The sequence below is a fragment of the Amborella trichopoda genome, chromosome 8 (assembly GCF_054954075.1).
Source record: "Amborella trichopoda isolate Santa Cruz 75 chromosome 8, AtrichopodaSantaCruz75HAP2 v2.0, whole genome shotgun sequence".
In the NCBI taxonomy this organism is placed as follows: Eukaryota; Viridiplantae; Streptophyta; class Magnoliopsida; order Amborellales; family Amborellaceae; genus Amborella; species Amborella trichopoda.
In genome coordinates, this window is record NC_142343.1 from 29,973,110 (window position 1) to 29,988,440 (window position 15,331).

At 36.1% G+C, this 15,331-nt stretch overlaps 1 protein-coding gene across 17 annotated transcripts in view; it reads left to right on the plus strand.

Moving 5' to 3' along the window:
* Positions 1-15,331, plus strand: part of RAD51B (DNA repair (Rad51) family protein) — a 69,292-nt gene that overhangs the window by 2,166 nt on the left and 51,795 nt on the right. For 13 of the 17 annotated variants that reach the window (XM_088873916.1, XM_088873921.1, XM_088873918.1 and 10 more), the window contains exons 2-3: positions 3,816-3,929; positions 4,104-4,256. In XM_088873916.1, coding sequence (XP_088730042.1) covers positions 3,816-3,929; positions 4,104-4,256 — 267 coding nt within the window. Of the gene's footprint in view, positions 1-3,815; positions 3,930-4,016; positions 4,257-14,274; positions 14,382-15,331 lie in introns of all 17 variants that reach the window. The other 4 variants (XM_020674288.2, XM_088873923.1, XM_088873927.1 and 1 more) reach the window with 3 other exon arrangements.

Genomic DNA, 15,331 nt, shown 5'->3' on the forward strand with positions numbered 1-15,331 from the left:
AGTCACAGTTAGAAGATTAAGAAGTAAAGGAAGTCCCATCACTGTCTCCTACAAAAGAAACCCCACTCACAACATGGCTTTGGGCACTTCCTGGTTTTCATGGCCATATACAACTCTGAAAAATTGGGTAGCCGAGAGAAAAATCTCTGCACCTCTGAAAAATGGTGAAGCCCAAGACGAAAATCTTTATCTTCTTGTTGTGACCAGTGCCACACTTTTTCAAATAAAAGAATGCAAAAGTCTTTGTAGTGAGTTCTTATTAATTATAATCCAATCAGCCATACAATTTCTGAACTCAACGGGATATATATGTTTTGGCATTTGCAGAAGAAAAGTTCTTATTTATTTATGTTACATTTAGAGAATATGTTTATTCAAGCTCCAAACAGCCTCCTCCTGGGCTCCAAATCAAATGGTGATTTTTTAAATTGAGTGAATTTTTGATGTGATGGCAACATCTGCTGCCGAAGCACATGTTATACCTTCACCATGCAGGAAGGCATCTCTAGGTTCAGAGGATAAATTAAGGCACTTCTAGGTTCATAGGATGATTAGGGAAGGCACCTCTAGGTTAATACATTGATTCTTTGTTTCTGCTTATGACTCCAATAAGCTACATTTTTCTCAAATTTTTAAATTTTAAATTGGTGTGTTTGCTTTTTTGTTTTGTATGCATCCTTGTCCAAATCTCATAGATCCTTTATTGCCTCACTCACACAATTAAAGAGCCTGCATCTTTTATAAAGGCTTCTATAGTCCCTTTTTGCCAAAGGTAAGAATCCTGTACGTGCAAATCACTTCCGAAATTTAAACTAAGTACAGATGGATCCATTGACTTATGCAAAGGTAGATTGCTGATTAAAGAGTTTCTGCAGGAATTGTAGCCAGTTCTAAGAGATTCCTCACTTTAGCCAAAATAAAACATAAAGTCCATCTATTCATTTCTGCCATTTAGAGTTTGAGTCTCCATCAATTACATGTCCCATATGTCCTTTTGCATTTGGGACTGGATTACTAGAACCACCTAACTCCTCCAACTTGGTATGTCTACCCAAGACCAATATACATGGTTTGTGGAAGCTTCCCATGCTAGATTATATACGCTTAAGAAAGTTTTTGAAAGAGTTGGTCTGAACACTTTAGAAGGCTACTTGTGTATATGCTGCGCTTATTGAAACTTCAAGTAGCAGAATAACTATTGTCTTGGCATAGGTGGATGATATGGTGATTACTGGTCGATTGCGCACATAAATCCACTCAAGAAAAGTTTCAAAAACTCATTCAGATTTTAAAGATCATGCACCATTAAAGTCCTTCCTTGGTATGGAAGGAAATCAATCTAAAGAAGGTGAGTGCATTTCTCTCAGTGCAGATGTGCCATGGAGCCGTGGCATGTGAAATATCTTAAGTTTCTAAAAAATTAGAAGCCACTGAAGACTTGGTTCTTTTTCTGTCAATTTGTGGGAATGTTGCCTACATATCATGATAGTGACCATGTATAAATTTGCAGTTGGATCAGGCAGTCAGTTTATGCATGATATTTGAAAGTCTCATATGGGTACCGTGTTCAGGATTTTGAGATGCATCAAAGATGTCTTGGTAAAGAAATTCTTGTTTTCTCACATTTGGGCAGCCCCAGTGATAGATGGTTACTGCTAGATATCTTATGTACACGGGAGAGAATCCAGTGCACTGGAAATGTAAGAACCATGGTGTTCCTGCTTTCTCAAGCTGATTAGATCAGTGGCAAATTATCAAACTTTGGCGTCTGTTATAATGGGAATTAATTTGGAATTTTGGATGAAGTACTTAATGTCCAAATTGGGACTTTACATAATAAGTGCTATGGACATGTTTTGTGATAAGTGGAGTATCATACATACCACTTCAAACTTTGAATATTATTGGTGCACCAAGTGAATGGAATTGGACTGCACTGTGTGAGAGAGTATACTACCAGAAAGGCAATCAAGCCCTGAATCATCAAATGTGGAGTTCGACTTGTCGATGTATTAGGCATGGCACTCTGAAGAGATAAGCTTCAATTGTCCATGTGCAACCTGGGAATGATGGATAAAAATCCTCTCACATAAGGTGGAGTGCAGAAGGAACTTCAATATATCATAAAATTATTTATACAAGTCATGCAAGGTCCTGATTATGCTTACATTCATTTCTGAATCAATATATTTATGTCATTTCAGGCTCTTTATATCCTAATTTGTCTATATTGTCTCATCTCAGAGATCTAGATGGAGGAATTGGATTTTGTCCTTTACCCATGATTCTCTTTCTTGCACTCTCTTTTATTCTCTGCATGCTGTAGCAATACCGTTGATGCATAGTGGGTTATGGTTCAGCATGTACTCTAATAAAGCATCAGTAGAGAAGGTTCTGATAAGATGGTGGATGGAGTCAAATCCATTAGCAAAAGTAACAATTGATTTTTTATTAAAATCTAGAAATGTGATACACAGTGTGTAAGATGGAATTTGATCATTGTATGGGACATTCTCGTCTTAAGGTGCATTAACTCACACACAAGGCGCGTTGAGTTCTCTTGAACTCTTGATGAGTTTTATAAAATGATATGTATCATGGCTATTCAAGAAAATGCGATTGCTTGTAAACTTGAAATATTGCATTTGCTATAGTTTCTAGGGAAATGCTTCTTGTGATAGTTGCCAGCTGAAATGATTCTTCTTATGTGGTATCCTTTCCGCTCTTATTCGCAGCCTCTCTCGTTGTCTGTCTGTCTCTCTCTCTCTATTTTTACTTGTGTGTGTGTGTGTGGTTATTCTAGCATGCACCATCTTAATGGTGATTTTAGAAACCTCTGCCCCTGAAATTTTTGAAAATAGGTTGCCTTTATATTAATTAAAGTTACGCTAAGTTTTTCATTATTAACAAATTACTGGAGGGAAATTCGTGTAATTGTGAATAATTCCAAAAACTCAAAATTTTAAATTCTCATTGAATGGTTGTGTCGTGTGAAATTAATTTTTTTCTATAAATCACATTCATTTGAAATTTGAGGGCGGTATACATCTAACCATCACACCCAAAAATATAAAAGAAATAACAATAAGAAGAAATAAAATAACCAAAATACCCGTAAAATATTTGTGGGGGCGTTCTGGTCACTTTTTCTGTTAGATTTATTTAATTTATTATATTTTTTAGGTGTGCCTTACCAAGGTGCACACACCCTCAAAATTTCAAATAAATGTGATAATACCTGCACAAGATGAACTATTTAACAATTTACCTTTTTGAAACTATTCCAACTCAAGACCATATGTTATTTTATGAGTAATTTTGAAATTAAATTGAAAATATTTGAGTAAAATGTTAAGTTGATAATCTCTCTTGGGTATTTCGTTAAATTTCCCAAAAATAAAAACTTTTTAAATTTGAAAATTTGGAGTGTAATTGTGAACACTCAAATCCCACCATTGATATAATAAAATGGACAAAATATGCATGACTTTAGGATTGGGGTGTGTTTTTTTTTTTTGTGGGGGCTACTGTGGTAAGGTAATAAAGTAATAAACTATATACAAAATTTATGTCCCATTTTGTTAATTTGGAGGTGCATATACAGAGAGGAAAACAAACTTTAAAGCAGAAATGTACACTGCAACTCCCTGATATCTATATCCTATATATGCCTTAGAATACTCTGTACTGCTAGAAATGGTTCAACTGCTGCCATTTTAATGACCCATGGATTCTAGAAGCAAGTTTGTGAGTTATGGTTTCAAATTTATTAAGTATTCTTGTTAGAGTTACATGAACTGACCCTCCTTTCTCAGGATGCTTTGTCTTTAACTGAATTTGAGTTAATGGAGTTGCTAGATGTGGCGATGGATGTTGTTACTTCCGCTATATCACATATCAGTGAAATTGCATGTCCGCCTTGTCAAACAGTAAGTATTGTGTGCAAAGGTGGATTTTAATGATTCATATCTGCTATTATTTTCCTTAGTATCCTTAGTACCCTTCTTATGTTTCAGCTAATTTGATTCCGATGGTTCAGAGGTGATAGCATACTCAATCAACGCCCATGTAATCTAGCTACCATGCTCCTCTTGTCTTTCCAGGCACTATCGCTTATGGAGAACCATGTGAAAAATGACTACTTGGGTGGCCATCTTCCCACTCGTCTAAAAGGTTTGGATGATGCCTTATGCGGAGGAATACCCTTTGGTGCTTTGACTGAGTTGGTTGGTCCTGCAGGAATCGGTAAAACTCAAGTATGGAAGTATTTGATGGCTTATCTATTTGTTTTATTATAATACTAAATAGACTATTTCTCTACTGGAGCAATTTATGTTGGTCTCTAGTAGACAGATTGTAATAATGAATAAATTTTTTATTTATTATAGTAAATAGACAATTTCTCTACCCGAGCAATTTATATTGGCCTCTAGTAGACATATTCTAATCTAATATTGAATAAATTTCACAGCTTGACTGAAGTCTCAATTAGTTATTGATGTTTGTGGTTATAATCTTGATTGGTTGGGGAAATTGCATCTTTAATTTTAAAATGCATTAAAAGACCGGAGGCAGCGCCTAGGTGCCCAGGGGAGTCTGTCTGCCTAGGCACCGTATTGTGTACCTAGGCAGCTGCCCCTTGCATGATGTGACCCAAATGATGGGGTTTTTGTGAAAGTATTGTTCTGATCGCCAGCTGGAGTATGGTCTCGACCAGCGTTTTAAAAAACGCCGAGTCGAACCGGACTCGCCCGGTTCGACTCGGAAATAGTGGAAAAGGAACCGGATCGCCCCGAAAATCGGAAATCGTCCGGTTCTAGAGAGAACCGGACGATTCTGTACAGTGAATCGCCGATTCACTGTACGGAATCGGCGAGTCCGAACAGTGAATCGGCGATTCCGTACGGATTTTTTTTTTTTTTTTTTTTTTTTTTTTTTTTTTTGGTAATCCATGATAGATTTTTTTTGTAATCCATGATCGAATTTTTTGGTTTTTTGTAACCCATAATAGAATTTTTTGTAATCCATGATCGAAATGTTTGTTTTCTTTTCTTGTAATCCATGATCGATTTTTTTGTTTTTTTTTTTTTTTTTGTAACCCATGATAGAATTTTTTGTAATCCATGATCGAATGTTTTGTAATATATGATCGAAATGTTTGTTTTTTTTTTGTAATCCATGATTGAAATGTTTGTTTGTTTTTTTTTAATCCATGATTGAATTTTTTGTTTTTTTGCTTTTTTTGTAACCCATGATAGAGTTTTTTGTAATCCATGATTGAATTTTTTGTAATCCATGATCGAACTATTTTTTTCTTTTTTTGTAATCCACGATTGAATTTTTTGTTTTTTTTGTTTGTTTTTTTTTGTAATCCATGATCGAATTTTATGTAATCCATGATCGAATTTTATGTAATCCATGATTGAATTTTTTGAAAATTTGTGATTTTTTTTGTTTAATCCATGATCGAATTTTTTTTTGTAATCCATGATAGAATTTTTTGAAAATTTGTGATTTTTTTTTTAATCCATGATAGATTTTTTTGAAAATTTGTTTTTTTTTTTTTTTAATCCATATTATTCAAAGAGAAAACGAGAGAGATGATGATTCTGAGGCCACCCTATCCCAACCATATTATTCACATATCGAGTCCCAACAGCAACAGTGTAGGGATGAGCACGAAATACTGTAAATTAAATGCTGAATGGCGGTTCATGCAGGGAAAGAACATATCAATATTTGCATATTCATTCAAAAACATGAAAATTCTTAATGGAGTACCCTCATTTTTTATTGAATTCCTAAAAACCAATATTTATAATGAATTTTAATAATTTTTTCGGATTTTTTTGAAGCTTTATTCTGACCGATTCACCCGATTCCGATCCGGATCGCCGATTCGCCGATCCGGATCGGTTTTTGAAAAGCCCGATCCGGGTCACCGATCCGGTTTTTAAACCATTGGTCTCGACTATGGGAAGCAATTGCTCTGATCGTCAAAATTACTTTAGGTCGTGTTATTTTGTCAGTTGCAATGTTCAAGAAGGCGGAAGCGGTTGCCTAGGCGCTAAGGTGGTTATAGTATTTATTTATTTATTTTTAAGTTGGATCCCCAACACCTACCCCCATTTATTGTATATATTATATAATAATAATTACGCATTAATACTATTTTTTTGATTTATCAATAAATTAATAATTACTATTACGTGCAAAAAATATTTTCGTAGTTATTATTTTTGGGTTCCCAATAAATTAATTACTAATTTACTATCACATGCAAAAGGCATTTTCGATAAATTAGTAATTACGAAGTAATACTATTTTTTTGGTTTCCTAATAAATTAATAATTAATGTTACATGCAAAAAATATTTTCGTAGTTATTATTTTTGGGCTCTCAATAAATTAATTACTATCACATGCAAAAGGTATTTTTGATTAATCAGTAATTATGAATTAATACTAGTTTTTTGGTTTCTCAATAAATTAATGATTAATGTTACATGCAAAAAGTATTTTTGTAGTTATTATTTTTGGGTTCCCAATAAATTAATTACTTTCATATGCAAAAGGAATTTTTGATAAATTAGTGATTATGAATTAATACTATTTTTTTGGTTTTTCAATAAATTAATAATTAATGTTACATGCAAAAAGCATTTTTTGTAATTATTATTTTTGGGTTCCTAAAAAATTAATTACTATCATATGCAAAAGGCATTTTCGATAAATTAATAATATCGAATTAATATTATTTTTTTGATTTCCCAATGAATGAATAATTAATGTTACATGCAAAAAAGTATTTTCGATAAATTAATAATTATGAATTAATACTATCTTTTGATTGATCAATAAATTAATAATTAATGTTAAATGCAAAAAGCATTTTCGATAAATTAATAATTACGAAATACTATCTTTTGGTTTACCAATAAATTAATCATTATCATTACATGCAAATTACAAATTAATAATTATAAATTAATTACAATATTTTCAAGGCGGCTCCTAGGCGCCTGCCTTTTACACCGCCTAGGCAGGCGCCTAGCTTTTTCTGCCTAATATAGTCTGCCTTGACCACGCCTTGGTGTTTTTTGAAAATGTCTGCCTAGGCGGGCAGGCAATTGACTTTTCGTTTATTGGTCAGTTGGGACTGAGACATTGCAATTTGCATCAAATGAGCGTGAGGATTGCTTTTCCTAATGGCATTGTTTTATATGCATCCTCCACCAGGATATATGGTCCCTCTTAGTTTAGTTTGTCAGCCTAATAGAGCCATTTATGGCCTCAAGAAAGCTCCTCAAGCATGGTTTGATTGTTTTAGACTAGTTGTCACTCAAGGGGCATTCACTCAGTGTGCTCAAGGTTCTTCCTTCTTTTTGTGCCATTCAGATTGGAAGGGTAGTATGTCCTCCAGGTTCTTCCTCATTTTTGTGCCATTCAGATTGCTTGTCTATGTCGATTGCATTGTACTTCCAGGCGATGATAAGCATAGTATTTCTCATATAAGACGTAGTTTACAGTCAGTTTAAATGATGACATGAAGTTTTATCATATATTCCTGGCTTAGAGATTACTCAGTTTGCTCAAAAGATAATTGTTATTCAGCATAAATATATCCTATGATTTTATCTCCAAAGCCAAACTCCCTGAATCTAAGATTGTAGACACCCAACAAAAAGTTAATACTTGGTTATCTTTATTTAATGGGGACCCGGTACCAATCCAGTCCATACTAGCAGTTAGTTGGTGCAGTGCAATATCTCACTAATTTCAGTCCAGATATCAGTTATGCAGTTTTTTCTGTTAGCCAGTTTACACAGATTCGTTCCCCAACTCATACGGTTGCTATGCATCACATCATTCTATGTATTTGGTACATACATGATTGTTTTCTCTCTCTCAGCATCCTTTGATCTTCAGCTAGTTGCATTTGCTGACTCACACTACGCTGGCTCTCTAGACACTCACAGATTGCCTACCGTGTGTTGTATTTCTCTTGGTGGTATACTTGTTTCTTGGCGGTGCAAGAAACAATGTTGTTTCTAAAGCAACTGAGGAAGCTGAATGTCATGCTATGTCTTTTACCTCTGATGGGATTCTGTGGATTCACATGCTTCTCTCATATTTAGGTGTCCCTCCTTCATCACCTACGCCTCTCCATGGGGATAATATTAGTGCGATCAGGATTGCCACCAATTGTGTCGAGGCTGAGTGCGATTCCATTCGAGAAAGATTTGCTCATCGCCTTCTTGCTCTCCCTTATATTTCCCCTGACAGTTGACTTGCCATGTATTTACCAAAGCACTTACTAAAGAGCAACATGATTATTTTGTGGGCTACTTGTCGCTCACCAGCGTGGGCAGGGGGTGGGGGTTAAGATGTAAATTAATCTTGGATTGTAGTTTGTGTAATTGGTTAATTAGTTTGAGGGTACTTTTGTCAAAATATTGCACAGGGGTGTCATGTAATTTGTACAAACCAACCATCTGTATGAATCTGATTAATCATTACTTCTAATCAATGAGAGTTCTGTCCAAATTTCTTTGTTCCTAACATGATCATTATCAATAATTGCTGATGCAATGTAGCTGCCAGTATAATATACATTGATTAAACATGGCTTCAACTTTGGCCCATATTTGCTTTTAAGCTCCCATTGAAGTTGAGCTTAAAGCATCTCTAGCAAGGGAATCCCACGGCTATGGATCAAGCAAGAAGTGAGATATGTGATACCTTCGGCCAGGATCTTTCAAAACCTCTGACGTGACCTATATAAATAGTTTGTAATACTCTCCGTTAATTAAAAACTGATTTATGAACTAAGGTGATTGAACATGTGATTCAACTGCACAATTTGAAAAAAATTGAAATATGACTCAATTTAAAGGAACCACATAATGAAGAATTGCCCTTTGTTAACCTTTGGAGAACCCACATATTGGTGATTTATTTTGCACATACACAAATCATTTCTACTAGTCCAAACTTTGGCCTCTAAATACAGGATGCTGCTTTCATCTAAAAATTTGTACAAATCAGCATCATAGTGCGGATTAGCCTAAGAAGAGATTCATCATATTTCCTTCATTTGCAACCCCTTACTTGGAATCTCCAGTTTAAACCATCGTACTTAAAAAATGTTAAAAATTACTTGGCTAAGTTTTCCAAGCATAACCATTATAGAATGATACAATGTCCGGAACTTCAGTTTCTTCCCTATGAAGAAAACACGTATTACTTGCCATCTGTAATGGTTATGTACTATCTAAAACACTATAACTCAACCAATTTAAAAAAATGACATTCTAGCTCCTTTCACTGAACTTCTATCACAATAAAATTTTCTCCCCCACAATAATTCGTAATTTGAACTTACAAAGAAAAGGTATCTAAACTTCAAACTGGTTACTTCCCTGTAAGCATTTTAGTTGTTCGTAGATCACATCTTCTCCATCTTCATGTTCATAACACTCCTCTGCCCCAGGTTCTTTATTTTTTTATTGTTCATTCATGAATAAAATGATATAATTTAGAGGCCAAGAGGAATAAGGGAAGCCAATAAACAACTGAGGCATCCTGGCAAGGGTGGTGGTTAGAAAGCATCTCGTAGTGTTGAGGGAAGGAGTCTCCTATGGGATGAAATATTGAACCTCTTCACTGAATGGGCAGCCATCTCATACACCTCATATAGGGAATGGTAGACTGAAACATACAGGACTTGCCTAGCTCTTCTTTCCCTGCAAAACCTTGTACGACAATGCATGGAATAACGGACTGAGATTCCCTTCTGATGGCACCCATTGAGTACATACATATCACTCTTCCCCATTGCTGTTTTTGACAAAAAAAAAAGGAAAAAGAAAAGAAGAAAGCACCCCCATCGCTGGTCTTGGGTTGAGCTACACATCATAATCTAGATTGACCTGCTGGCTATACAGTGAATTAGGTCTCTGGATGATGGATTCCCTTGAGGTGATGGTCCTTTAGTCCCTTCCTCGCTGGTGACTATGCTATAATGTAGTAACATGCTTCAGTTTGGCAAGAAGGCACATTGGCTTTGTTGTCCTCAAGATCCTATTGTTATGCTCCTTCCATATTCCTGTGCAACGAGTGATAAACCTGTAAGTAAACTCTGATAACATAGAATGGAAATATCATTATAGATTATATGCATGATTTCTTGCTTAGGGATCTACCAATAATCTGGTTCCAATTGTGATGAGATGTTTGCTTCAATATGCATATTGACCATCATTTGAACCTTTATAGTAATGGGGCATTGGCTCCCACATGATGGTTGGATTGAAAGGGAGAGGTTGACATGCCTCAACCTCCATAGAAAACCATGCATATGATTACTCGATGATTAAGTTCTTGTAAGGCTCCAAAATATCTATAAATCTTGTGATGTCTTCATATTTTTTGCCTTGCTTCATTTTTCTTTTTGGATCCCCATGTAAATAGTCCAACATATCTTTACTAACATCTGTAGACATTTGAGTACATGGGGTTACATCCCCTGTAAATCTGGCCAAATGCTTTTCAATCGATTAATGCCAGCATTACACTTTTTTAGAAATACTTACAGGCTACTTATTCTTGTCATGGAATTGAGACATAATCCATGTTTTCAACCAGGATAAATTTATCTATTTGAGCTTAAAGAAGACATTGTCACCTACAGTCTCAATTGTCATCTAAACATGAAAAATTTCACAAAATCACCAAAATTAATATTGAATACATACATTATAACTCCAGATGAATCTGCAAAAGAAAAATTCAGTTACCCATATAACCCAGTCAAAGTCAAGTATTGAACTTAATAACGGAAACTGGAAAACTTTATTAATATACAAAATGAAAGCTAGATAAATTCATAAATTTAATGTATTGATGCAATAAATTAAGTATTTAATATTTTCAAGTATCATCATCATCATCATCATTACTAGAGCCTTTTGGGCCTTTTCCTTGCCCTTTTCTTTGCCCTTTTAGAGCCTTCCACTTGAAGCAAATCGCACCTCCTAACCAGTGTTGTATTGCACTACAAATGGCCAGCCCACCTAAGTTTATTTCGTTGAAATTATGTCCTTTCAAGGCCTTAAATTTTGACATTTTCAATGGCTCTTTACTTCAATGGGAGTGATAGAGCGACATGACTCTAGGATCTTGGTGCACTAGAACCAAGAGTCATGTAACCTCGATTAAGTTATGAGGAGGATTTATATGCATGGGAGGTATCGAGAGAGTTGAGGGTTACCTCTTAGTCAGGGTCGGTTATTATGTTTGTGCCTCATGACTGAGTGACGGGCAAGGACAATATAATTTATGCATGAGCTTGATGACAAAAATATTGGAATTAAGTCTTTCAAGGCCTTAAATTCTGCCATTTTCAATGGCTCTTAACTTCAATGGGAGTAAAAGAGCGACATGATTCTAAGATTTTGGTGCACTGGGACCAATGGTCATGGAACCTCGATTAAGTCATGAGGAGGATTTATATGTATGGGAGATATCGAGAGGGTTGAGGGTTACCTCTTAGTCAGGGTCGGTTGTTATGTTTGTACCTCATGACTGAGTGATGTGCCAGGGCAATACAATTATTTATAAGCTTGATGACAAAAAACCTTGTACAAGAAGGTTAGGGTCAATAAAGGACATTGGTCTAAATCTCTGAATCATAGAACCTTCTTGTAGCATGTGCATATGCAGTCACAATTCATGGGAAGCTGTTCTTCTAGGGATCCATTGGTTAGAGTTATACACATATGCTAAGAAAGGAACCCTGTACCATTTGTGTGCGTGTGTCCCCCTTCTAGGGGGTGCCCCTGAAATCCATTTATACTGGGGGATTTAGAGTCGCACATCGGTTTGACTTTTATAAGTTGAGATCCTGAGCCCTTGATTATACATTGTATGTCATGAGTCTGTTGGGTCATATTGAGAAGGTGGCTTTGGATTTTGGATCTAGCCGAGTGGAGTGCTTCGTTTCGTAATTCAACTCCAAGGATCCTAATTTCCCTTGTAAATGTTTTTAATCACTTCCAAAATGATTTATTTTGATGGAAAATCATTAAAATGATTTTTATGGATTTATGATAATTTTTCTGGAATTTTCTGGGAAAGAAAATCCATTTTTCGAAATTGTTTGGAAGAAATGACAAAAAAAGACAGTCCATCGAGACCCACACAGGAGATCCAAACGGCCAATGAGTGTCCACGTGTTGGAATTGGGGGGTTCCATGTCCCCTCCACTTTGAGATGATGTGGAGGGGATGTCAACCTCACAAGGGACACCCATGTCTTCATGTAATTTGTTGTTGTAACTTAAGGATATTGAATTATGGCATTTTACGAAATATTGAGCTTTTGAAAAAATTATTTTGTCACATGTTTAATGCTTCAAGCAAGGGGTTTGTGCACATGTGTGGAAAATTCTAGAAGGGGTATAGGGTTTGTAATTACAAGCCTAACTCTAAGGGTATATGGTAAATGTGCAATTAACCACCTAGCTTATGTGACATAATTTCATTAACCCCACATGCTCTTATAAAATGAAGGGAACTTTTGATAGTTGTCGTTTGCTGGAATATTTGACAAATTACCCTTGGAGTAATTCTCTATGCCTAGCTTTTTTAGGTTATGCAATAGAAGGGGGGTAGCGGTGGCTAATGGGAGTTGGGATTGATTGCTAGTAACCACCTAGCTTATGTGGCATGATTTCATTAACCCCACATGCTCTTATAAAATGGAGGGAACTTTTGAGATTTGGTTTTTGCCGAAATATTTTACAATTTACCATAAGGGTATACCCTCTATCTTGGTTTTAGTTTTATTGAATGTAAAGTCGGGCAGAATCCTCTGGAAAGCCTCTTTAGCTGCAACATTATGGACAATTTGGCTAGAAAGAAATTCAAGAATTTTCTGTGGAACCAAAAGCGAACTCCCAACTCTGTTGCATAAGGTTAATTCGCTGATAATCTTTGGGGCATCCAATCACAGACTTTTCGCCGGGATTGGGAGACTCTTATTCACCTCACTCCTCATCGCACCTCAAGAGCATCCAACTGGACGCCTCCCCCAATGGGATCCATTAAGCTAAATTTTGATGGATGCTCCTTGGGAAACCTAGGCCTAGCTGGAGCTGGAGGGGTTTTCCACAGCCATAATGGTCATATTCTCACATCTTACTCAGAACACCTTGGCCTCGCAGACTCATAGTTTGCAGAGGCTACAGCCCTATTGCTGGGTATCAAGAAAGACAACCCTTCTTAGGGTTCACAATTGCACATTGAGAGAGATGCCAAAAACATTATATCCTGGGCCTCTAGAAAGGCCTCTCCTCCTTGGTACCTAGCCCACATTTTTGACGATATTGAGCATAATTGCAGGGTCATAGACGTCTCATGGATGTATATCTAGAGGATGTCGAGCGACTTCGCAGATCGTCTTGCTAAGGAAACTGCTCGGAATCAACCTTTAGGCGCCGTTTTTCTGCGACTTGGATGCATTCCTAAGTTTCATCGTAGGTCCATCTCTTTTTTTGCTCTGGGCCTTGGCGGGTGGCCTTTTTCTTCCTCTTTTGCGCAACTTTCTCTTTTGTAAATGGGCGTATTCTATAAGCCCCTCTCTCTGAACAGCTCTTAATTTTTGCTTCTCGGGTGTTGTTTTAGCCCGACCTTTTTGTACATGTCCACTCTTTAGTGACAATTTCTTGGTTGAGAGACCCGGTCTGTGAGTCCTCTCGACCCATACTTTTGTACTCCTTTGTTAATAATATTAACCGTTAACATTCTCACAAAAAAAAAAGTATGCTTGGGATCTGATCGACCCTCACTCATCTCACTGTAAAGATAGCTGATACTCCTTCAAGTTGAATGTCAAATAATCTCAAGAATGATGATCGTCCAGTGTAGAGCTCTATATGCTATAGGAAACTTGTTGGGAACTTAGTTTGTTTGACTATGAATTGCCCTAATATCGCAATTTAGTAACATTGTCGGCCAGTTTGTTTTAGACCCTTATCGACTATGTATGATAATTATGCCTCACATTATTTGATATGCTTGAGGAATCTTAGACAATTCTGTCTCTTTTTGTTCCTCATTCTTATATCATATTTACCAAAATACTCATCAACCATTATTCCTTGATTATTCCCCTGTTTTATTATGAATATGTGAAATGCCAGTGTATCAATCTCCAATATTGATGCTGATTGTTGGCAATATCTTCTACTTATGATGAGGTTAATTGTGCGCAGCGCTTGCTTAGAGATGCGAAATGTTATATTTCTGAGTCCTATTTTTCATGGAGGCAGCAAATGTACAGAGGTGGACTCTCTCTTTATTCGCGAGGAGTTTACTCATGGTTAGATCTCCGTTCGTTATGTATTTCTCCTATTTTGACACGATGGGTTGTTGGCCAAATCTATGATGCGATTTGCAAATTTTTGTTTTTTAAAAACTTTTTTTTTTTTTGGGTGAGTCAGTGGGGAGAGGGCCCCTACCCTTGGTCGGAATTGAGCCTAGGATGTAGTGTTGCAAATCGTCAAATGCTAACGAATTAAGCCTGGGCTCTTTTTTAAAAACTTTTACATCTTTGATTGTTATATGAATTACATTTTACACTGTCAATTTGAGACCTACTTATTATGTTTAACAGTGCACATGCATCATCCATACTGTTTTAGGGAAATTATTGATTGTTATATGTATTATGTTCTTACACTGTCAATTTGAGGACTCCTAATTATTAAGTTTAACAGCACACATACATCATAAATGCATGTTGTGTTAGGGAAATTAGTAAACAATCTATTCAAGAAGGATTGTTGTTCTCAAAATATGCATTCATGAGAACAAGTTCTCAACCTACTTTCTCCCAAAAAATTAAGCAGGATTACTTGTTCTCAAAAAAGTAGGTTGAGAACTTGAAAATACTGTTTCTCTCTCTGGTACCCCATCTCAAATCCTCTCTCTCTCTCTCTCTCTCTCCCCTCAATCCTCTACCCAATCCTTCTTTCCCTAACCCTAGTGCTCTCGCTACCTTAACTTTTGCTGAACAGGTTTCACTCTTCTCCTATGTCCTTTACCCAATCTCACCCAAGCTCCTCTTAGCTCTTTCTCTCTCTCTCTGGCTAACCTTCACTCTACCATCTCTCTCTCTCTGTATATATATGGGAAAGGTTTCTATACTTCCCCTACAACATAGAAGATCTATGCTTCCCCTACCATCCAGCCGTCCAATTTTGATCAAGTGTGCCACTCACCGTTTGATGTTAGATTACATTATTTTTAATTTTTTTATACAAATTGTAC